We start from the raw sequence: 14,141 nt of genomic DNA, 5'->3' as shown, positions 1-14,141 counted from the left end.
GCCTTGTCTCCCCTGAGCATGTCCTCCAGGTCTAGAAAGGGGTTTCCTGCCAGCACGTCTCCTGCAGGCTGCCTGCCTTCCCACCCATGGGGCTCTCCAAAGTGCTCTCCCCGCCTCCATCTGGGGGTGCCGGCTCCAGGGCTCTGGGTTGCTGGGTGACACGTCCTGCACCCGTGGGTTTGATGTCATGTGGTAGGAGCTCCAGGCTTCTCAGGATCACAGTCCTGAGCTGGCCTCAGAGCCCTGGGCTGTCTGCCCCTCCTCACTCAGTCTGCGGCTCTGCTTCTGGCATCTCCCCCTTCTGTTGGCGATAAAGGAGCATTCTCTCCAGAACTGCGAGAAGCCCCCTCAGCTCTCCCATAGGCGGAGGTGGGAGTCAGTCCCCTCGCTCTCCCGCAGGCGGGGCTGGGAGGGTCAGTCTCTAAGGGCTCGGCTTCCCAAGGAAACGTATTCTGGGGGAGCTGCCTCTGTGTTGGTTCTTCCGTTCAGTGCCTGTCCTGCCCAGGTCCTGTGAGCCAAGCTGGGCTTCTGGGACAGGCCCTGATGTGGCAGCCAGCAGTATACGTAAGTCACACAGCCTCTGAGATGGGATGTCCCAGGGACTGACTGGCATTTTGCCCCAAAGTGGCTTGCACAGGACCAGGGAATCGGACACAGCTGTGTGTGCGTGATGGATTTTTGCCGTCTCCTGCCGGGACCTAGAGGCAGTGTTCTGTGAGGTTACAGTCTCTGTTAAATGGGTTTGCCCTTTCTTACTCCCCAGGCATCCTGGTCAGCCAGCCTGCCTGCGGCTTTGTTCTCCCTCGCTGATTTCCCCAGTCCCTCCTGTGGAGCTTCCTTGACCAGAGGTGCCATTTTCCCTCTTGGTTTTCCAAGGCTAGTAAATACCTGTATGTGTCTGTGCAAACAAGCACACGGGCTGGCAGAGCTTCGAGGGCCGCAGAGCCTGGGGAGGGGGCAGGGCCAGGGGCCTCCCGGGAGGGGAGCCTTGTCATAGCGGAGTGTGCTCGTGGCAGCGAGGCCATTTGGACCCAAGTCTTTGTACAGAAATATCTTTGGAGCCAGTGACCACCCGATCTCTGGCTTTGTACCTCATCTGGGCCATGAGGTGGCAGAGTCTGTGAAGGCCCCCATGTAAATGGCTGAGAAACGTAAAAGGATGATTATTGCTAGTCAGGCTCAGGGCCCAGTGCTCCTTCAATCCACTCAGGGATGAAGAACCCGTGGCCATATCACTGTGAGGAGGGGAACTTGTCAATCAAGAGTTCCACTTAGCCCAGCCGGCGTGGCTCAGTGTTTGAGTGTAGACCAGAAAGTCAGTGTTCGATTCCCGGTCAGGGCACATGCCCGGGTTGCAGGCTCGATCTTTGGTGGGGAGCGTGCAGGAGGCAGCTGATCAATGATTCTCTCTCATCATTGGTGTTCTTATCTCTCAACCTTCCTCTCTGAAATCAATATATATATATATATATATATATATATATATATATATATATATATATATATATATTTTTTTTTTTTTTATTTAAGTTAACCACTTAGGGGCGCCAGATAGGCAGGCAGGGCTGATATTGATGCTTCCAGCGATTGGCCCTGGTGCTCACTATGCGCCAGCCACTGCTCTGAGTTTCTGTCTGTAGCGGATTGTTTTTAATGCCTCTGAGAGGTAGTGTTACTGCAGAGCCTGTTTTACAGATGAAACTGGCACACAGCAGGTAAAGAACTTGCCCGAGGTCACAGAATAGCAAGAGCCCGAGCCTGGATGCAAATGTGTGGCTTCCACTCGCCCACCCTTCCCCTGCTCGTCACCGTTACCGGCACTTAACCCACAGAGCACCCGTGTGCTGAGTCATTCCCCTTAGTCAGCACTTGGCGTCTGCTCCGGCGTGAACCCTGGAGAGATTCTAGGGAGATGTCATTGATGGAGGCTCTGAGTGGCCACCCAAGCTTGACCTTGGCCCGGCCTCTGAGTGCCCCGAATGTGCCCCCACTCAGGGTAACTTGCTTATCGCTGCGACCTTGTCTTCTTTTCCGTCCGAGCCTGGAAGTCTTTCTCTCCGGGATCCCAGTGGGCTGTGCGGCTGCCTCTGCCGAGCCTGTTGGTTACCTCCCGGGAGGCCGGCTTCCTGTCTGCCCTCTGAGGAACGGGCTTCTCAGACAAGCAGGAGCTGGGCCGTTCCTTTGGCACTTGGCACCGTCGGCCTCACGCTGCCAGCAATGGCACAAGCACCCTCTGGGAGTCGGCAACCTCGAGGGGTAGCCGGGGTAGCCGCTGAGGGACCTGAACTCGGCAGGCTCAGCCCTGCTTGTCTCTCCGGACGAGCTGGTTTCATAGCAGCAGGTGGTATGAGGCCTGAGCAGTGGGTAGCCGACACCTACACACCGGCTGGCCAGAAGCAACAGATAAAAGGCAGCTATTCTCTTTTTTATTTTGATTAATCCTCACCCGAGGATATTTTCCCATTGATTTTTAGGTGGGGTGGAAGAGAGCAGGAAAGGCAGAGAGAAACATCGGTGTGAGAAAACCACATTGATTAGTTGCCTCCTGCACAAGCCCCAACCGGGGCCCAGGCCGGGAGGGGCCTGCAACCAAGGTACCTGCCCTTGACCGGAATCGAACCCGGGACCCTTTGGTTCGCAGACTGACCAGAGCTAGCAGCTATTCTTAATATTGCTAATCCTTCCAGCTCTGACCTTCTGTGAATTTGCATTCACTTCCTGTGCCCCCTGGAAAACAGACCGTGTCATAGGCCTTATATCCCTGACCCTTAGCTCGCTGCTCTGAATACAGAGACTCAAGAGTCAGCCGCTGATCCAGCAGCCCTGCCAGCGTGCCCTGAGGCCTGTTCTGGGGCCCAGGGGCCAGAACACTTTCCTCACCGAAGCACAGCTGAAAGGCAGCCATTAAAGCAGGTGAGAGCCATGGTGTGGCCAGGGCTAGCAGCTAATGCCAATTCACAGGAGGTTAGACTGGAAGGTCGTTGGCAATATTAAGGATAGCTGTAGCCCTGGCCCCAGCCGTGCGGCCTCCCGGAGAAGAGCTGGGCGGAGCCTGCAGAGGGTGATAGGGAGGGTGGGCCTGAGAGCACACCTTCCCCCGCCCTGGAGCCAACAGCCAGGAGGAGCCTGTGGCGGAGGCTGGGGCGGTGGTGAGGTGTGTTCTCCCTCTGCCCAATCCAGGGGATGCCCAGTTCCTGGCAGTGCCAGCCTCTGTTCCTGTCGGGCGGCAGGGGGCCTGTGCTTCGGGGTGTGACTCGGGTTGATGTGTAAGGACGGAAGTGGGAGGATGATGGAGGGCCTCTCAGAACCGTGTCTGGTGCTGATGCCGGACTGAGACTGGAAGCCTGGCCCGGGCCTGCGTGGTCCCCCCTCCCTCCGCCCCCTTTCTTCAGCTGGGTCCCCGGGCCCTGCCAGGACCAAGACAGGGCTCCTCCGGGAGGCCTCACTGGGCAGAGAGGAGCTTAGCAAAGGCTAGCAGCTCTCTCAGAGCTGGGATTCCAGGAGAGGCACTCCCCTTCCTTTACCAAGAGGCCACCAGAGGCTCAGCCTGGCCTTGGAGAGCGTGGGGGCTGGGCTGAGGGCCACGCTCACCTCCAGCAAGACTGGGCCATGGCATCTGGAGCCCCGGGGGCTGCGCCTTCGCGGTGAGACGCCGGGTGTGGAGGAGGGGCGGGGGATGCTAATGGGAAGCAGGTGGAAGGTGCCTGTGTCCCAGCCCGGGGACAGGCCGCGGGGATGGCCCCGCCAGCAGGAGAACCGTCAGCGCGCAGATAATCCCGGGAACAGGCTCCGAGATGCCCATTCATATTCATTATGTGTGAAGCGGGCGGTTGTAAAGTTCGCTTTCCCTTCATTTAGCTGTCACTGGACAGAAAAATATGAGCTGTGGGCAGATGCCCCTGGATGGGAGCCAGTAGCTGGTCTCGGCCTCCCTGTGCCCTCCCCCGCCGGCCCCTCCTGGCCTCTGCCCGCCTCCAGCTCCCACTGCAGGCATCCGGGCTCGAACGTACTTTCTCATCTGTCTCCTTCCCACTCCCGCTTCCTCGGCTTCCCCAGGTCTCTTCCTCTCCCCTCTCTCCATCTTTTCCTAAGCTGTGCTTGGCCACTGCTCCGTCTCGAGCCCAGCACAGCGCCGGGCACAGAGTGGTTTGTAAAACAAACTGCTCTCTCTGACCTGGCGGGTCGGAAAGTCCAACATTGTGCTGGCCTCTCCTCCTGGCAAGAAACTTGTGGTCTTAGCCCTGGACTGAGACACGTGGGTTTGCGCCCCGCCATCATTGACCAGCTGGTGGAGGCGGCTGGTGCCACTCCCTTCCCCTCCGACTCTTCCCTTCCTGAGGAGCCAGGCTCACCTGGAGCCAGAGCCAGCGCCGGCACTGAGAGGAGAGGAGCCGCCGGAGGCCAGGCCCTGAGCGAAGGGAAGAGGAGGGGGACACATCTAGTCCAGGGACTGACTCCGCAGGAAGGCCCACCTGATGGGGGACTTGCTCCCCTTTGGGATAAGCCCAGCACGGGGAGTCTGCGCCTGGAAGAGGAGGCGCTGGGAATGGAGGGGGGCGGGGCTGCCAGCTGAGCCTGGCTGGAGCAATGTGGTGGGATTAACCGAGGGTGGGAGGCCAGCCCTGGCTTTCCTGCCTTCCGGGCTGGGGAGATAAGGCAGAGTGGGGAAGAAGGATAGAATGGCTAATACTCCGAAACCACAAGAAAGGGTCCTGGCTTTCGTCTGGGCCCCACAGCCCAGACATGCTCCCAGGGCGTCTGGGGAAGGAGCCGCCCCACCCCCACGGCTCTGGGGTCCCGCCCAGGGGAGCTCACAGCCCTCAGAGGGCCTGCTGGTCTTCCATTCCCTCCCCTTCCTTCCCACCACCAGTCTGCCCTCCTTAAGGAGACCCGGGCCCCTGGTACACACAGCCAGAGCCTGGGCAGGCGACAGGGCGACGTGGCAGGCACCAGCCTGGAGGGCCTGGTCCAGCCGGGGCCCTGAGCACACCAGTCCTGGAGCTACCCAGTGCCAGCCCCTGAGATACACAATCACCGGGTCCAAAACACTGCACCTTTATTACTATGCCGGCAGCACACTTGTTTGTACAAAAGCATCTTTACAGAAGTGTGGGCTGGATCTCAGGGCCTCAGAGTGGGGGGGCTCTTTCTTGCCAACGCCCAGCCAGTAAGCCAAGGGAGCCCAGGGTCTCCGTGGCATAGCTCTGGCCTGGCCCCGAGGAGGAGAATCCAGGTATTTGGTGGTTTCTGGCAGAATGTCTGCCCCTTGGAGGGAAGAGGACTCCACAGCATGTTGGGGAGGGGCACAGGGGAGAAGGAAGGGGTGGCTGGAGCAGGGGAGATCTGAGCCCCAGCTCCCCGCAGCTGCCAGGCCCTCCGCTGGGTGCACGCCCCCTGGTGGCGGGAAGGGGAGTGAGGCCCCGGGTGGTCTTGGGAGATTCTGCTTTTCCCCTAAGTCACCAGATGCCCTGCTTCCACCCTGTCTTGCTCGTCGAAGCCAGTTCAGTCGGAGGGGCTGAAGGAGGAGGCAGGACGGAGTCTCCAGCCCAGCGTGTGGGTGTGGGGACCCAGCGTGTGGCAGGAATCTCCCCACCGGCTTCCAAGCCCTCTCTCCTGGGCAGCCTGCCTCATTCTAAGAGAAAAGATTCTGTCCGCCCCGGGAACCATCTGGAGCTCGGAGGCAAAGGTGTGCCCCTCTGGCATCCAGGCCAGGGTGGGGCGGGAGCCGCCGGGCACCGGGCAGGGGGTGGCAGCTCAGCCTGCGTGTCCACACGTCCCATCACGTGGTCCAGTTCAGCAGGCCGGGCGGCTCCTTGGGCTTCACCCTGAGCGAGACGAGGCTCGGAGACTTGTAGTCGACGTCGGGGCTGGCCTCGAAGCTGTGGTCCCCCAGGGCGGGGGAGAAGCCGTGGAGGGAGTAGAGGCCGGGGTGCGCTCCGGGGGAGGCGGGCACCCCCATGAAGCCAGCCACGCTGCCGTGCGGCGAGTGGGCGTATGGAGACATGCACGGGGAGGGGATGCCCTCCGGAGACACCAGGCAGGGCCCGGCGGGGCTCCCGGCCGCGGGGCTGGGCCACAGGGAGTTCTGCAGCTGAGAGAGAAGGCAGGCCCGTGAGTCCGCCCCCGACCGCCCCCAACCAGGCCCTCTCTGCCCCCAGGGCTCCGGACGCTGCCAAGAAGCCTCCACTTGGCACAGGTCTAGAATCTGCCACCCTCCTCCTTCCGCCACTCCCCCAGCCCCTGCAGAGGAGTTTCCGCAGAGCCCTCTGTGCCGGCTGCTCTGGGCCGGCAGGGTGACGAGGGGCCCGCTGGGCAGAGGAAGGCATGCTTTGCCCAAGTCACACAGTACCCGAGGCCACTCCAGGTCTCCCTGGGGCCGAGCTCACACTCACTGGCTACCCCGTGGGTGGGACCCGCACACCCGACTCAGCGGGGGTTCGGCAGGGGGCGGGGGGCGTCTCACCTGGGGGTGACTGTCCGATCGGGGCAGCACAGAGATGTCGTAGGCCGAGGAGAAGGGGTTCCGCCCCTCCTGGACCTTCCCGTAACGCTCCCGCTTCCGCCACTTGGCTCTGCGGTTCTGGAACCAGACCTGGGGGCACAGGGGGGCCGAGGGGGTGGTGAAGGGCCCTGAGGAGGGGAAGGGCTGGGGGAAGGGCTGATGGCGGTGTCCCCCAGGGTGGCAGCTGGCCATCGTTTACATGTGTCCCATGTAAACGGAGCCTCCCATCCCCTCCCATTGCCTCCGGACGAGTCGTTGGCGATATCAAAGCTGAGCCAAACCCAAACCATTGCCCTGCTTTCTAGGGAGCTGGCTGGGGCTGCAAACAGAAGCAGGTGTGTGTGTGTAAAAGTAACCTCACCCGAGCCCTCACCGAGCCCACAGTCACCTCCCCATGCAGGCAGGTCAGGCCCTGAGTTAAGAACCTGGGGGCTGAGAGACCCCACCGCAGGCCCGGGCACTCGCAGGGAGGACCGCCCACCTGCCAGCTCCCTGCAGCTCCCAGCCTCCCTCTCCCCCATCAGAGGAAGTGTCCCTACTCCAGGGCCTCAGTCACTGGGAAGCTTCTGGACTAGGTCTGGGCCTGTGGCTGCGCCCGCACCCCTCCCGGACTGAGAAGGCCAAGGAGGGGAAGGGCCCGCCCCAGAGCAGCTCTGTAGGGGGCGCTGGTCAGGGCCTGGGAGGGAGAGCTGCTGCTTGGGCTTTGTGCTTATGTAACTGGGCTGTCCTGCCTGCTGGCCACCTCCCTCCGATGGCCCCAGACCCTGGGGAGCACGGGTGGACAGTTCCAGAAAGCAGGGGTGGTGAAGGGATGGGAGGCTCTGTGAGAGTCAGGCCTGGGGGGAGGAGGGAGGAACATGGAGGCAGGAGGACCCAGCGCAGACCCGGGGACAGCCCGAGCCCCTCTGGCCCTGCGTGGGAACCAGCCTTCTCGATTGGGCGGCCCTGCGCTGGCTGGCAGCCCCCCTATCCTGCCAGAGCTGCCCTGCGCCAGGGTTTCACAGGCTCCAAAGAGGCCCCGCAGGGGGGACAGCGTGAGCTCTGCCCCCACGAAATCTCCCGTCTGGAAACCACCGCTGTGCCTCTCCCCAGAAGCCCACCCGCGCCCTCCCCAGGGCCTCCTGCTCGCAGGGCAGGGACCTGCCGTGTCAGGCAACTCCCGGCGAGGCCACAGCGGCCACCTCCTCCTGGCCCGGCTCTCACGGAGCCTCCCATCCCCTCGCCACTCCGGCTTGCCACCTTCCAGTTCATTCCCACTTCCAACACCCTTAGACCATGACTTCCCGTCTCCCCCTCCCTGTTCCTAGGCCCCCAGTCCCACCCGCACCCCCACCCACGGCCCCTCCAGGAGGCTGGGGCCTGCTTCCTGCTGGGAGGTTTGCGGGGTGGGGCGGGGCTCCGGGCCAGGGTCTGAGTGCTGGCAGGACTGAGAGTCACTGGCTCAGGATGGCTTTGGGTGTCACTGAGCCCGAGACACCCCCGACACCCCTCCAGGAGACCCTCCCATCCCACAGCCACCTCCGGGGCAGCGCTGATCCGTGCTCAGCATCTCCCTGCTTCCACCGGCTGCCCTCGGGGGCTCCCTGAGCTGGGAAACCGAGACCCAGACATCCAATGGCATGCCCCCAACCACCCGGTCAGCTGGCGCCGGCAGAGGGGACTGCCACCCCCATACCCGGGCATCAGCCTCCACGTGGGCCGCCAGCCTGGGGCCCCAGCAGAGCTGGGCATGGAGGGCGAGCACAGGAGGGCAGGCACTGGGACGGGCAGCCCTCCCACGGCCTGGCCCGCCGTCCGGGCGCCCTCACCTGAACCCGGGCCTCGGTGAGGTCGGTGCGCAGGGCCAGCTGCTCCCGGGCGTACACGTCCGGGTAGTGCGTTTTCTGGAAGACCTTCTCCAGCTCCTCCAGCTGGGACGTGCTGAAGGTCGTGCGGTTGCGGCGCTTCTTGCTCTTGGTCTTGGCCAGCTCCATGGGGTCGGGGAGTCTCGGGGACAGGGGGACGCGCAGGCTGGCCAGGCAAGGGCCCGGGGAGCCTTGCAGGGTGGGGGGCCCTTCTTGGGGGCCCCCTCGGCAGTCCGCGGGCAGCTGGGGGAAGCTGGCGGCCTTGGGGGCCTTCTCCTCCGCTGCAATGGAGACACAGAAGGGATGGAAACCGAACCCGAGGGTTTTGTGGGTGGGATGGAGGGAGGGGAAGACTGTTGACGCCTCAGTCCCCGCCTCCCCCTTCCCCGGGCAGCCATCCTCCGTGGGAGCCTGGCATGAGGCGGTGCCCAGGGGAGCCCGGCTGCCTGTGGTCTGGGCGGATCTGCTGGGGCCAGAGGGGGTCCGTTTCGGGGAAGCGCTCCGGGGTGGCACAGCCCACAGGGCGTGGAGGTGCCAGGATCGGCGCCATGGCAGGGCCTGGCGCAGGGGTGGGAGGAGGGGGTGAGGATGGGAGGGTGGACATCTAGCTCCCTGCCCCTGCCAGAAAGTGCCTCGTGGCCCCTGACTCTGCGGGCCTTGGCTCCCATGTCCCCGTGCCCAGAACACGGATGCTGGTCTGGACCCCAAGTCTCAGGGCTAAGTCAGACCCCCTAGCCCTGAGGTTTGAAGGACCAACTTCCAGAGGCATCTCTTCCCTGCCCACATCCTGGTGCTTGGGCAGGCAGGCAGCTCCAGCGAGAGAGGCAGGGGGTAGGCTGTGCGCAGAGAAAGGGAGCTGGGGGACCCGTGTTGAAACCGGGCACAGCCCCAACCCCATGGTTCCCATCCTTGCCGGCCCCTCCCTCCCCAAGAGCCTGACACGCAGGGGGGCCTGAGTGGTGCCTGGGACGGTCCCCAGCAGCCCTCCCCCGGGCGCTCCCCTCCCTCTGGACGCCGGGTGAGTCCTGCCAGGACCGAGGCACAGTGAGAAACAGGCCACCCCACTGCCCGCTCTGCCTCTGGCGAGGCCCCCAGCAGTCACCGTGAGAGCTCCACCCGCCAGTCTGCTGGGAGGGCAGGGGCGACGCCACCGAGACGCCCAGACTCACACGGCCCCTTCCCTGGCCCGGCCTGTCCTCAGCAGGGCCTGGCCCAGGAGGCCCAGCCAGCTGGCACCGAAGGGCAGTTTCTTCCCCAGCATTTGTGTCAGGATCACAGCTGCCATGCGGGGGTGGGGGGGGGGAATGGGGCTGGGAGATGGTTCTGGGGCTCTGGGTCTGATGGATCCCTCTGTGCGTGTAGAGGACAAGTTGTGCAAGGTGCCCCTCGGCTGGAAGGCGGTCAGGGACCTCCCAGAACCCCCTGGGAGCTGAAATAAGTGGTGTGTCCTGGAGGCCTGGGGGAGTCAGATGTCCCTCACGGCCGGGCGCCAGGGTCCCTCCGCTCAGGTGGAGCCTCCCAGACCCCAGAGGAGGGAGTGCTCCAGATTCCCATCTGGGCCACGTTGTGTTGTCGTTGTTCTAGGAGCTCAGGAGGGGCTTTGGGAAGGTGAAGCCAATAACTGGGAGTGGTCAGGGAGGCCGGGAGCTGACAAGGCCTGACACGTAGCAGGCCTGAGTCCCAGGTTCGGCGGAGGGCACAGGGTGAGCGTGGCTCAGGGATGGGGGCTCGGGGAGCGCGGACAGCACCGCAGAAGGCAGTGCCCTCACCCCACCGCTCTGGGGCTTGCTCTTCTGCCTCCGGGGCCCTCAACATCTGTTCCCACGGGCGCTTCCCGGAGGAAGCAACCAGACCTGGGGCTGCAGGGCTGGCCTCCCTGAGCCTGCCACCCAGGATCAGGGAAGAGTGCGCAGCGGGACTTCTCAGGATGGCTGCCCGCAGAGCACAGCCTGCTGGCCTGGGGCGGCCTCCCACCCTGCCCGGTCCCGGCCCTCACCGCCAGGGACCAGAGCTTCTCCCTCCTGCCACTGCCCCCAAACCTCCCCATCTGCCTGAGGACTCGGGGAGGGCGAGGCCCCCTCTTTGGAGGACCGGGCAGCGTCCAAGAACATCAAGCAGCCTCCCGGGGACGGAAGCCCAGAGCAGGCGGAGGTGGAGGTGGAGGTGGAGGTGGAGGTGGAGGTGGGGGGCAGAGCCAGCAGTTTGCATTTTAGCGCCTGAGGCCCAGCGCCTACGGGCTGTGTGGGAGTCACTGGCACCTGGCGGGGACCCTGGGCGGGAAAGGGGGGAAAAGGGGGACCCTGGGAGCCTGGGGCTCAATGCGTGCGTGTCTAGGGCCACAGCAGCCAGGGGTTGGGGGTCGAAGGGAAAGGCAGGTGCCAGGACAAGGACCTCTGAGGGGCCACGGAGCTCCGTCCCTGGCTGCTCTCAGGCTCCCAGCACGAAGCCCCCCACGGGGGCTGCCAGCGCCCTACTCGCTGCAGCCTCCAGGCCAGGCAGCGCAGGAGCACACCACGGGGGCGCCCGCCCGGAGCCCCACTGCCCCCACCATGGCGTCCACGGAGGCATCATCTCTTCCCTGCCCACATCCTGACGTTTGGGCAAGTAGTAAGCTCCAGCAAGAGAGGCAGAGGCAGCTTGAACTTCCTCGGCAGCTTGCTGCACGCTCGCACCATCTCCCCAGCGGCCCTCGGTGCTGGCGGAGGCCAGGGCTCCCCCAACGCTGGCTACAGACATCATAGTCGCATGGGGGACCCCGCTGGGGTGCTCTCCCTAGAGTTTCCCAGCCTGGCCTCTGCCAGGGGCCAATAACCTGGAACTCCCCTCGAGGCATGGTCCTCCAGGGAGTGCGGCCCCTCCGGGTACCGGGCTCAGGGCCTCCGCCCCAGCAAACCAAGTCCGAGGTCAGGGAGCCGGGCGCAGAGACAGACGGCGTGGCCCGGGCAGAGCAGGAAGGACCGCCAGGCCGCTCCCGGGCTCTGAGCAGCCGGGCACCGAGGGCGCGAGGCGGACCGCGCCGCCGGGACACGGGGGACCCCGGGCCGGGCCGGGCGCTCTCCCCCGGGAGCCGTCCACGGAGGAGCCGGCTCTGGGGCGCGCAGCTGCCCGGCCGCGGCCAATCTCGCGCTGCAGATGGGGAGCAGCTGCGCGCTCACTGGTCTGAACTGGAAACAGCCGTGGCCGCTCCTTTAAAACCGGGAAAATCAGGCGGCTTCCCCGTTTGCCCGCCGCGTCCCACCTGAGGCCGACGGCGCGCCCCGCACCCGGGCCTCCTTCCCCGCAGCCAGGCTCCGCCGCCCCGTTCCCGCTGCAGCGCCAGGCGCGGGGGCTCTGCCCGCTCCGCTCCGCTGGAGCCGCTCCTGTTCCTCTCCCTCTCGCCCCGTCGGCTGGTTCTTGCTCTCTCGGGACGTCCCCTCTCCTTTCGTTTTGTCTGCCCCCGCGCTCTCCGTTTGTCCCTCCTCCGTTACCCGCTTCGTTCGATCGCCGCTGGCTCGCTCTCCTGGTTCGCGCTTCCTCTGTTCCTTCCCGTCCTGCCCGGCCGCGGGCCGCCTCTGCTCCCCAGGATCGCCCCCTCCTCCGATACTTTGTTCCGTTTCCTTTGCCCCCTTCTCCGCTGTTTACTCGCTTTGGTTTTCTTTCCGCGCATTTCGTTGCCGACCCCCCTCGCCGCCGCCGCCTCCTCCTCCCTCCGCTCCCTCCGCGGGGTGCTCGGCGCCGGGCGGGGATCCGGGGCGCCCAGCGGGGACCCGGGCCCGCGGGTGGATCCTGCCCGACGCCGCGCGCCCCGCTCAGCGGCTCAGCCGGGTACCTGTCCCCGGCGGGGCCGCCTCTGGCTGGGATCAGAGGAGCCGGGCCAACTGCTTCTCATTAAGTCCCAACTGTGGTTTTTATCAGGAGAGCCCCTTTCAAAGGGCGCAGACACGGAGCGCCGCGGCCGCGCTCATTTCCTCCGCTGACCCCCTCCCGCCTCCCTCCCGCCGCCTCCCCGCACTCCCACCGCCGGCCGGGCCCAGGCCGGAGCTGCCCGACCGCTCCACGGAGGCCCGCGGGCCCCGGCGGCGCGGCGGCGGGGTGGGCCGATCTCGGGGGACCCAGCGCTGGGCCTAAGCTCCGAGATGCGGCAGCGCCCAGATTCCTGCAGGTCCGCCCGTGCAGTGGGCGCTGTCGGCACTCGGACCCGCCTGCCCGGCCGGGGCATGCAAGCTCCGTCTCGGGAGGTGGCGCGGTCCACCCGGCCTCCGCGCCCAGAACTCCGGGCGCCGGGAGGAGGCCGGCCGGCTGCTCCAGAGGCCCCGGCGGCGGCGGCGATCCGGTGCGGGGAAGCCCAGCCTGCGAGAGGGTGGCCATCGCCCGGCGCACCCGCGGGCGGCAGGTCAGTCTGAGAAATAAGCACCGTTATTCCGCAGGGAGCTCGGCCCCGTGCCCCGTGCGCGCCCTCCCCGCGGAAGCCGGGCCTGGGAGGGGAGGCCGGCGGAGGCCAGGCCGCAGCCCCCGGCAGGCCCGGCGTGGCCAGGCCGGGTCGGGGCCCAGCCTCGGGGCTGCAGCAGGAGCTACATGCAAAAAAAGCAAACCAAACCCGCGTTTCTCTCTCATCAGGGCCCTGGCCGGTCCGGGCTGCTGGGCGGGTGACAGCTCCAGCCCCATCCGCCGAGCATGCTCTCCTTCCCGGCTCCGGCCGCCTTGGGGTCCGGCTGGGCCCCGAGCTTTCGCCGCTCGCCCTCCGCCTCCCGTTCCCGCCGCCGAAGGAAGGCACACGTGGCTGCCGCCCGCACCGCCGGCTTCTGCAAACCGGCCCGGCCCGCTCCGCTGCCGAGGGCGCCGGGTGCGGGCGGGAGGGTCACGGAGTGAGAACTGAGCGAGCGAGAGGAGGAAGCGGGGAGGCCGGGCGCCGGGAGGGAAGGGCAGCGGGTCGGCTGCGCTCCCCCGGTTACCTTCCGCCGGGCCCTCGTAGAAGCGGCCGCCGTTGGGCGCGGGGCCGGGCCCCAGGTCCTGCAGGTACTTGGCGGGCGGCTCGGCCGGCTCCGGGAGGAAGGGCTCCAGGGGCCCGCAGGCCGGAAAGCGGCTCAGGCGGGGGCCCCGGGGCGGCGCGGGGTGCAGGTGAGACGCGGAGGCCGAGGCGCCCTGGCCGCCCGGAGGCTCGTCCCCGGCGGCCGCGTAGGGGTCGGGCCCGGGCGCCAAGCCGAAGGGCGCGCAGCGCTGCGCGGGGTCCATGCCGCCGGCTCGGGGCGCGCAGGCCGCCGGGCTCCCGGGTTCGCAGCCCGCGCGGCTTGTGAGCGCCGCCGAGGGGGAGGGACCTGGGCGCGGGGCGCGGAGCCCCGGGAGCGGCTGCACCGCTGGGGGCGGGGGGGGGGGGGAGCGGGCGGAGGACCGGAGGGGGCAGCGCCTCGGCTGGAACCATCCACGTCACGTGCAGCCCCGCGCGGGTTAACCCCTCGGAGGCCGGGAGCCCCCAGATTCGCCCCAACCCGTGGATCCGAGGCAGTTGGAGGAGCAGGGAAGGCCCTTTTGTCTGCTCGCCGGTCTGGGCGAGGCCCTGGTTCAGAGCAGAAACCTGGGACCTGATGTGCCTTCTGGAGGGTGGAGCAGTTTGGGGTAGAGTCCTCCCTCCGTCTTCCCCAAAGCGAACCGGTGGCCGGACAGCCCGGGATAAGGACCAAGGCAAGTCAGGTAAGGGCTGGGACTTGACTACCTCTTTGCTGAGACCTGGGAAAAGTCGCCTCCAGCGAAACACCTCCCTTAGAGATCTCACTTCTCCCAGGAATCAGAGTCCCTGTGAGTGTGGTTTGAAACGGCTC

At 66.0% G+C, this 14,141-nt stretch overlaps 1 protein-coding gene across 1 annotated transcript; it reads right to left on the bottom strand.

Moving 5' to 3' along the window:
- Positions 1 to 5,040: 5,040 nt before the first annotated feature.
- ALX3 (ALX homeobox 3) lies at positions 5,041 to 13,670 on the bottom strand. Its single transcript, XM_084866246.1, has 4 exons — positions 13,278 to 13,670; positions 8,311 to 8,627; positions 6,464 to 6,592; positions 5,041 to 6,091 (listed from the first exon to the last, which is right to left on the bottom strand). Exons 1-4 carry the CDS (start codon positions 13,555 to 13,557, stop codon positions 5,780 to 5,782), a joined length of 1,038 nt encoding a protein of 345 aa, XP_084722372.1. The 5' UTR covers positions 13,558 to 13,670; the 3' UTR covers positions 5,041 to 5,779.
- Between the last annotated feature and the right edge of the window lie 471 nt (positions 13,671 to 14,141).

The sequence above is a fragment of the Pipistrellus hanaki genome (genome assembly GCF_964339955.1).
Source record: "Pipistrellus hanaki genome assembly, chromosome: 18".
In the NCBI taxonomy this organism is placed as follows: domain Eukaryota; kingdom Metazoa; phylum Chordata; class Mammalia; order Chiroptera; family Vespertilionidae; genus Pipistrellus; species Pipistrellus hanaki.
The sequence above is the reverse complement of the archived record's forward strand: the minus strand, read 5'-3'. Positions and strand labels throughout refer to the sequence as shown.

Coding starts and splice junctions, on each gene's coding strand:
- ALX3 (XM_084866246.1), bottom strand. CDS start 13,557: ATGGACCCCGCGCAGCGCTGCGCGCCCTTCGGCTTGGCGCCCGGGCCC. Junction 8,628..13,277: donor CTACGAGGGCCCGGCGGAAG/GTAACCGGGGGA, acceptor TCTCCATTGCAG/CGGAGGAGAAGGCCCCCAAG. Junction 6,593..8,310: donor TCACCGAGGCCCGGGTTCAG/GTGAGGGCGCCC, acceptor CTGTGCCCCCAG/GTCTGGTTCCAGAACCGCAG.